The 9,110-nt window shown below is 37.1% G+C and overlaps 2 protein-coding genes across 4 annotated transcripts; one reads left to right on the top strand and one right to left on the bottom strand.

Annotated features, from left to right (window-relative positions):
- Positions 1-424: 424 nt before the first annotated feature.
- rfxank (regulatory factor X-associated ankyrin-containing protein) lies at positions 425-2,052 on the top strand. Of its 2 annotated transcripts, none has more exons than XM_067398659.1 (8): positions 425-736; positions 843-951; positions 1,055-1,120; positions 1,204-1,304; positions 1,382-1,507; positions 1,604-1,670; positions 1,745-1,825; positions 1,915-2,052. In XM_067398659.1, the coding sequence occupies exons 2-8, from the start codon at positions 861-863 to the stop codon at positions 1,983-1,985; spliced, it is 603 nt and encodes a 200-aa protein (XP_067254760.1). In that variant the 5' UTR covers positions 425-736; positions 843-860; the 3' UTR covers positions 1,986-2,052. The 2 variants fall into 2 exon arrangements, with proteins under 2 accessions (XP_067254760.1, XP_067254759.1); XM_067398658.1 differs by having other exon boundaries at positions 426-736; positions 840-951.
- Positions 2,053-2,267: 215 nt separating this feature from the next.
- nr2c2ap (nuclear receptor 2C2-associated protein) lies at positions 2,268-6,916 on the bottom strand. Of its 2 annotated transcripts, none has more exons than XM_067398660.1 (5): positions 6,849-6,916; positions 6,640-6,730; positions 6,442-6,547; positions 2,642-2,709; positions 2,268-2,406 (listed from the first exon to the last, which is right to left on the bottom strand). In XM_067398660.1, exons 1-5 carry the CDS (start codon positions 6,884-6,886, stop codon positions 2,284-2,286), a joined length of 426 nt encoding a protein of 141 aa, XP_067254761.1. In that variant the 5' UTR covers positions 6,887-6,916; the 3' UTR covers positions 2,268-2,283. The 2 variants fall into 2 exon arrangements, with proteins under 2 accessions (XP_067254761.1, XP_067254762.1); XM_067398661.1 differs by having other exon boundaries at positions 2,399-2,535; positions 2,627-2,709.
- Positions 6,917-9,110: the final 2,194 nt, after the last annotated feature.

Below are 9,110 nucleotides of genomic sequence, written 5' to 3'. Positions count from 1 at the left end.
ACAACAATTACGAGTCATTAAACGATTCGTTAAAAATACCGACAGTCTCAGATCCCAGAAAGAGTATATAACAATTAAAGCATCATAAGCGTTCCCCCACAAAAGACAATTATTAAAGAAGATTTGTTTTTCTTTTACTCCATTTGGACAGCTGCTGGGCTGACTATAATAAACTCTTAAACATACGCCATTTTACATAGTTACAGTGCATGGTTATCAATCACTTTACACATTCATAATCATAAATTCAGATTAAAAAGACCTACGCGGTGAAGAGGGCGTATTGATTCAATTGATCCGACCAATGAAATGCTTCTCCCCAGCCCGCACTCAAATGCTATTGGCTCCAGCTATAGTCAGTCTTTGAAGGCAGGAGAGGAAAACAGTCACGCGCTTTAAAGAGTCAGTGCGTGAAAGTGAACTCGAACGATTCTTAAAAGATTCATTCAAACCCCCCGAATCGTTCACGAAAATCACTTCCAGCTACAGTTACAACTCTAATTGTTAAGAAGGATGCGATTAAGTTTGCTGCCAAAAGTACAAAATATATTGTGAGAAAAGTACTTCATATGTGATTCAGTAGACTTTGAATGTGCGGGTATGTGTTGAGCTCAATCCAAGTATCCTATTTCAGTTTCACTTTTGCAAACGAATCAGGAAACAAAAACAGCATGATCTTACAAGGCTGTGAAGTTTAATATAATAGTTTTTGCTCATAAAGTGTAAGGAATCTAAGGTAAGATACTCCTAAGACACATATTTTATTATTTCATATTAATATTGTTTATTAGATTTAGGCTATTTCTCTCTATTATTTTCTAAACTGCGCACATTTAAAGCAGGTGTAATGATCAGTGATTATGGAAAACAGACTTGACGAGAACCACTCGACTACTCTGACCAACAAACAGCGTGGAAATGAAGTCACAGTCCGACCGGCCACTTTAGATAGTGAGTCTGTCACCTGCTTCCATATGCATGAAACGCATATTTCAATGCAGAAATGTAAATAGTGCCTTTTCAAACATAATTATGTTTTAATTATGTCTTGTAGACCTCTCGATTCATCAGCTGGCAGCCCATGGAGAGATTTCACAGCTGGAGATACATTTATCCAAAGGTACCCATAAATAAATGACACACATAAGGGTATCCAACACTTGCTGAAATAAATAAATTACATATGTATGGGTACTCTTGCAGACAGCTCTCTGCTTAACACTCAAGATGAGCGAGGTTTCACACCACTAATGTGGGCTGCCGCATTTGGAGAGATAATGATGGTGGAGTTTCTCCTTCAGAAGGTGAGAAAGACACATTTTTTAGTCACCAAGACCAGGCAATACATTATTATATTAAATTATATTATATCATTTATCAGGGAGCTGACCCGAGAACACTTGCTCGGGAACGAGAAAGTGCCCTGTCTTTGGCCAGCGCAGGAGGATTTGCAGATATTGTTAATATTCTCCTACAACATGACATTGATATTGATTCCTATGACTGGGTATGAGCTATATACATTATAACATTTCACAAAAAGTATTTAAAAATGTTACACAACCATTACTGAAAAACAAATCATGCTTTCGATTTTGAACAGAATGGTGGGACTCCTCTTCTGTACGCGGTTCGTGGTAATCACATAAAATGCGTTGAAGCTCTCCTAAGTAAGTCTATTCAGAATATTCACACATTTTGTTTTACTATTTGTGATGACAAACTAAAGCAAGTTTGTGTTTAGGACATGGGGCAGATATCACATTTGAGGCAGACTCCGGATACAGTCCTGTTGCCCTTGCTGTTGCATTGGGCCACAAAAAAGGCAAGTCATTCCTTACAGTATATTGATATGCAAATAATCCAGTTTATTTTAATAATTAATCACTGACGAGTCTACCAACTCATTTGCAGTGCAAAAATTTCTCGAAGATCACATTTTGAAGCTGTTTCGGGGACCGGTTTCAGCGTCTGAGAACACATGAAGCAAAGAATTGCTCTTACAATAATGCTGTATATCTTTATTTTGACATGAAAGATAAAAGAACAATCTGTTTTTCTACTTTTTTATTATTAAAAAACACTTTTACATATATGCCGTTCATGTGTGTTGACCTGAAAAGGCACGTGAATATAATCTGTAGAAATTAGATGTAGCATCAGTTGATGCTTTCCCTGTGAGTAGGTAGGAATAAACTCCACATCTAGAGGTGAAAACAAGGGGGAAAAGCTGGTTGGCATTCCCGCCTCTTCGTACTTCCTCTCTGTCCTTTTCTCAAAACATTACAAAACCTTTTCCCCCAGAATGTCCAATGTGTAAACAATTACTCTTCCAAAAAAGTCAGCACTGTTTTCAAACACTATTTTCAGCCTCTGCACCAAAGGGGCATCTCGAATGGGAAAACTGTGGGTGAAGAATCAAGGATTTCATAAGCTTGGGATAAAATGAAGACGAGGGCAATCTGGCTATCGGCCAGGAATGGACAGAAAACAAAAAGGTGTAGAAGGCCACTGCACTGGAAATGTCCACAGACTCTGGTGGAGTTCAAATGACAGTCAATCTGACAGAATATGGCGATTAAATGCATTTATAAGTGGAAGTAAAAATGGAAGAAAAATATTGCACCATGTGGAAGGATATTTGTAGACCGTTGTTGTCCTCTGGATACAAGTCTAAAATATGTTTGAGATCCTCTTCTTTGGCAGAACCTGTAGAAGAGAAAGCATTTAGGTGGCTCTTGCTCATATGAACATAACTGTTTTAGGCTTGTTTCAGGCCTGTATATGTGCGATTTAATCTTTAGTCTTATCATGAGCATTACAGTATAATCATAAAAGGCCACAACAGTGACACTTTTAAAGTAATGTCATAAGTGGTTTCTTCGTAGGCGTTTAACTGTGAATGTGCAAGATTGTGGAAGTAAAATTTGTCAGAGTGAGAATATTTAAGAAAAATTACCAAGAAAATGCAGTATGTGACTTTGAAATGTATGCTAAGCAACATCACACAATCAATTTCCTGAGGACAAAATCAAGTCGCGCCCATTTAAATTTTTTTTTTATTATTTATTAAATGCAAGTCAGTTTTTACCGAGAAACTGATATGGAAGGCTCAACACATCAAAGCCGTATTAAATCCAAGACAGACCAAGGACATTTTCTCTTGTTCAAGAAGCAGTGTCAGTCTGATATGTCACAAAATGGAAGAAAAAATGATAGCAACTTTCAGTTTCATTGATGTGTATGTCATTTTCGATAATAGAAAATAAAACAAAAATAGCATATAAAACACAAAAAGCTCTATGTGACTTCGGTAGTTATCACGATTCTTCCAAACTTACAGAGGTGTAAAGTATGAGTAAATTTAATTAGTTACTGTACTTAAAGGGGCTTTATGTAATAATGACACCCAGTGTTCAAAATAGGTACTGCAGTCCAAATTCAAAATATTGTTTGGCCCGCCCCCTCGTTAAAAGACGCAGGTTGCCAGCAACAATAGGGAGTGCAATAGAGGGTATGCATGTGACGTCACCGTCGACCGTTATGACTGCGGTCACGCACGCTGAGTGGCAAAAGACTGAGCAACAGCATTGGTTTTCAGCGTGAATGTCGCGAAAAACACATTCAAAACGGGAAAGAGCTTTGCGGCTAACTGTACAAATAGACTTGACAAAGTTTTTAAACGTATACATTTAAAAACTAGAGAAAGCAAATGGATCACTGCTGGACTCCAGCAGAGAAACATGGATTTGCAGTTATCATTTTGTGTCGAATTGTTGGATTTTGAGGTAAAAATCATACCTTATATATTGTTGTTATATATTATGTTGACGACTCATCAATTAAATATTTTCCATCTTATATTATGCATAATTGGGTGTTTTTAAATAGACAACACTGTCAAAAACTATACTATAAAACTATATATGTTTTAGGGCTGGACAATATGACGATATAACATTGATATAAGTGATTAAGCATATTTAAACCTACCAATATTGTAGTTATATAAAATATTCACAGCCAGATTTGCTTTATGTATTTCCCCAGCGTCAAATCAGGCACATATAAACGTCAGGAAACTCGACTCCTGGCTGCATGTCAATATCCATGGATTAGGTTTATTTGACAAGTTGTAAGAAACACTTTCGAGTCCAACCTTTAGGGTAATTCGCGTTTTCGCCGTTTCTCTTATTAATCCAGTTACGCAGCTGGCCACTCAGTCTAGCTGAAGGAGCACGTTTTCGGTGGGAAAGTGATGTCCATGCATACCCTCTATTGACAATGAAAGCTGAGGAGACTTAAACACTGTAAGCTGATGAGTTGATTGATCTGTTTTAATATGCAGTTGTTCATAGAGATTTTTAGATGGATTCAGAGGCTTTTAGGTCAAGTAGAATCTGCGATTCTCTGACCCAGTTTATTTGCTGGTTTCAATGGCTGCAGTACGCTGTGTTTTCCGCCAACTGGCAACCTGTGATGCCGAAATACCATTGGATCAACTGGCAGCACATGGTTTCACACAGACCAAAACAAAGACAGACATTCCGACACGGAACGCACATTTTCAAAGTAGAATATTTGGCTGTAGCATTGTTTTACTGAGAAACAAGTAGGTGAACTCAGCATGTTTCCTAAATATCTGCAAATATATCGGGGTATTTTTATGCTTTATTAAAGTAAAAATCTTACATAGAGCCCCTTTAAGTATCTCTTTGGCTACTTTGTAGTTGTACTGAGTATCAAAGATATTGGCAACTTTTACTCTCTACTTGACTACATTTATGAACAAGTAAATGTACTCTTTACTCCACTACGTTTGTAATGAGTAATGCAATTACAATTACTTCACCTAACTTTTTCTGCAGCAGTTTTTTCTGATATAAAGAAGCGATATCGCCATCTAAGCACATTGAAGGTACAATATCTTGTGCGTTTTGCCTTTACTCATCCAAAACCTGTCAACAAGAATACTTTACGTGAATGTGAGTGCATTAGTAGGTAATTGCTGATCGCAGGTGTTTGATTTTTGAGATGAGGTCATGACCGCAGCTGGTGATGAGGCTAAAACCAGCAAGTACAGTAGACTTTGACTACTTAACATTGCATTATTTATCTGCTATATTGACAAGACCTTTTTGAAGGATATTGATTTACTTTTTGTGCACTTGAGCTTAACTGAGACTTGAGAGTTTGTAGACGTTTAAAAGGTTGTTGTGTCGACCTTGATTTATGCAACATTGAGGTGTTCAGTTTTATTTTGATTTTAGAAAATAAACTGGATTTCTCATCTTACAAATCAATTGTTTCTTATTTTCACTGGCATGTCTCTCAGGTGTTAAAGGAACACTCCACTTTTTTTGAAAATAGGCTCATTTTCCAACTCTCCTAGAGTTAAACTGTTGAGTTTTACCGTTTTCGAATCCATTCAGCCGATCTCCGGTTCTGGCGGTACCACTTTTAGCATAGCTTTAGCGGCAGCAAAGTTCCTTGATTATTATGCCTGAATGAGAGTATAGTTCCTAGCCATATCAGCCTAGAAAATCACAACTTTTCATTTTCTGTCGGTCTTAGTACACGATTTAACTACAGAAGAGTCAAGTTTTAAATAGGAAAAATATCAAAACTCTTTGGTCATTTTTAAGCGCGATGCTAACGGTCTAATCAGATTCAATGAACTATGCTAAGCTATGCTAAAAGTGGTACCGCCAGAACCGGAGATCGGCTGAATGGGTTCGAAAACGGTAAAACTCAACTGTTTAACTCTAGGGAGCTGGAAAATGAGCCTATTTTCAAAAAAAGTGGAGTGTTCCTTTAAGGACTAGTGCATCTCTGAGCCTACATTCAGCATGATACTCAAATACTCAAGTACTGTTAAAATCAGATACTTCAAGACTTTTACTCAAGTCATATTGGAATTGGTTACTTGTAACTTGTAATGAGTCATTTTCTATGCAAGGTATCTGTACTTTTACTCAAGTATGGTTTTCCGGTACTCTTTACACCTCTGAAAACGTAAATATCACAGGAAAGGATTTCATCGCACATCCTGATATTGCTGAGTTAGATGCGTTCCTGGGTGGGTCAACATATTTTTGTTGATCCTGGAACAACACTCTACTCTGAAAATTTAGTCTATTCCTACCCCTACCCATACGTTATCCCAAAAATCAGAGGGAAATGATAGATGAATAACACTGATGTAGAAAGACAAATTCATTATTTTAAGCATAAACTTGACATAATCTGTAAACATGTCCCTCAAATCTGATTGGTTGATTTGAATGTTGTTCCAGGATCAACAAAAATGTTGACCCAAGAGCATGTTGAACTCAGCAATATCAGGTTATGCGTATTTCGTCGTTTACCATCGCTTAACAACCTCGGAGCTCATAGTAGGCTTAGGATAGGTCTTTCAAGGTGTAGTATTTGTTGACTGACCTTCTAATTTACAAGACTTTCCTGAAAACCCTCCTTGAAACTGTAGTCTGAGCTCTGATACTTTCACAGACTGTGGGAACTCCAAGACAACCCACTGGGATTCACCCTATTAAAAAACGTTAGTAAAAGGGGTTACAAGGATGAGAAAACCACAATTGTTAGGCAACACGAAACGTCGCACCATCTCGGCAAAAATACCTGGTCAGAATTCCAGCAAGTCTCCTCATTGGAGTCAAACATGAACTTCTTTCCGAACTGTTTGACATCTCTGTTCAGTACAGAACTCACCCTGCGTGACAGAAACCTCATTTACGCTGTTGTTATAATGTGTATTTTACAAAAAAAGAGAGATATATATAGACCTAGTTAATATTGATGTTACTAATATGAAACACCCACGTTTTTACCTGCTTCGTGTGTTGTTACAAATCAATGACTCTGCCATCTTCGAATCGACCTTTCAACTGTGGGCAAAATACAGACATGCGTAATTTCACGACAGTGAGGGCAGTGTGTAATTCGCTTCTCTACCGTTAGATGTCAGTGTCGCTTTTCCAATTTTCCTATTTGTCAATTTTGGCCTCAATTGCGCGTGAACAGTCCAGAACTGGATGAAATATCATCAAGAATCCAATCAAACTCAACGGTATTTTTGTGCAGAATCATTTAAGTCAAGAATCAGTCGATTAGGCAGATGCCAGCATGGACATGTTGCTTTGGAAATTATGAAAAACAAGGTAATGGATAACATGACTTAACCTACATTCAATTCAGATTCCAGAAAACGCTGTTGCTTTTCTCTTTGACCTTTCTCTTGTCATTCCCTCTCATTTTAATTTTGCATATTGTTCATGCAGTTCATGGTAATATAAATGCATTTCAGTTTTAAAGCTTAAAAGACAACTGCTGTATTTTAAATCATGTTGGTACTGTTGTCACTTGATGTCTGTAAAATCTGGTACCTGAACCACACTTCAGTCATAGACTGGAATCTTATAGTGGAAAAAAATACAATAATTTTAGACATGTTTATTAATTTTTTGATGCGACACATCCTGTGTTTTTATGACTGTGACTTAAAAGAACATTTTATGTCACAATCTTCTCTCTTATTTGCATCAGTTACAGCTTTAATCTAAAACTGTGCGTTTGGCTATTTTTGGAATACATGTTCTTTCTTGTTGTAAAGAGAAGCAAGATCAGAGAAAGAGAAAATTGACAAGATTATAAATAGCTTTCCAGCTTCAGTTTGTTTGATTTGGTCTTAAAGTTCCCATTATGCTTTTTCGAATATTACGTTTTATGCATTGCGTAGCTGTCTGAATGTAAACGATCTGCAAAGTTGTGAAGCCGAAAGTGCACAATAAATAAAGTTATTGTCTCTCAAAAGAAAGAATTTACTCTGAACAGCCTAAACGAGTCGTTAGGAATTCAAATCACACTTCCGTGACGGCCACACGTCACAAAGTAACACATTTGCCTAATGCCCACCTATGGTGTTCATTGGCTGCCCACGAACAACTTCCGTCCTCAAAAACTGTAGCTGCTTCCTGTTGTATGCATGTCAAGACGACAGTTTTCTGCTCAGCAAAAGCAAATTCTCTTTGTAAACACTATGTGAAGAGTCAGTGGTTAAAATTACCACATTGATACAACAGCAGAATAACTTCTCAAATCTAAAACTTCTCAGGTCTAAATGAGATTTTCAAAGCGCCATTAAAGATAGGGACAATATAGCCACATTATTTGGACTAACTTGCTCCTCAGAATCACAGCCTGCACATATGATTAATTATTGATGTATATATTTTCCACTGGGTGTTCAAAATACTTAGTTTTGTGTTTTATATTGTGTATGTCTCCAGCTAACTCACTTTATCACTGTATTACTGAAATATTTCTGCAAATCAGCTATGGGCCACTATTACCTAAAATTGTGTCCATTAATGCAGATTTTCTGTTGTTCCTACTAGTCTGAGTAATGATAAAGGATGGAGCAAGATTTGTTTTACAAACTTTAATGTTACATCAGTCCTTCACGTTAGTGCTCAGCTAACGTTAGCACTGTTATTGATACAGTTAATTATGCAGTTTTCACATGTGCACCGCAATAAATTTGAAATATACACATTGGTTGGTTGATGGACATACACTTGTAATGCTGATGGTGAGGAATTACAGTTACAACATTTCATATGTCAAACTGAGTAGCGTGCCACTGACAAACGTCCTGCTCAAGTCATCCTTGCCATAGAGGTTTAGGTTGAATAACTATTCTTCTGATGTTTCGTCATTAGACTCATTATGGTAATTGGTAACTTGTTATGGTAATATGGATTGATATGGTAAAATCAACGCCATTGTTTCTGTCTTTACAGTGTGTACAATCACTGTACATTACCATAAATGAATCAGTTATGGTAATGGGCATTTGTTTCCACGCGCACAGTAAGCAGTAGACCAGTCACAACAGACTGGGCCGTCTGGCGAATCAGAGAAGAGCAGGCTTGCGGAAAGGAGGGATTTAGAGAGACTGAAGTAAAGGATGAGTCGTTTGAGAATCATTGAAAAATGTAGTGATGTGCAATGTATATTATGAGAAAATGAAAGCCTTTTTTGACCTTTGATGCATGTTAACCTATTAACCTCCAAAACAAAATTAAGAACCT

The sequence above is a fragment of the Chanodichthys erythropterus genome, chromosome 10 (genome assembly GCF_024489055.1).
Source record: "Chanodichthys erythropterus isolate Z2021 chromosome 10, ASM2448905v1, whole genome shotgun sequence".
Classification (NCBI taxonomy): Eukaryota; Metazoa; Chordata; class Actinopteri; order Cypriniformes; family Xenocyprididae; genus Chanodichthys; species Chanodichthys erythropterus.
This window is presented reverse-complemented; position numbering and strand designations above follow the sequence as displayed.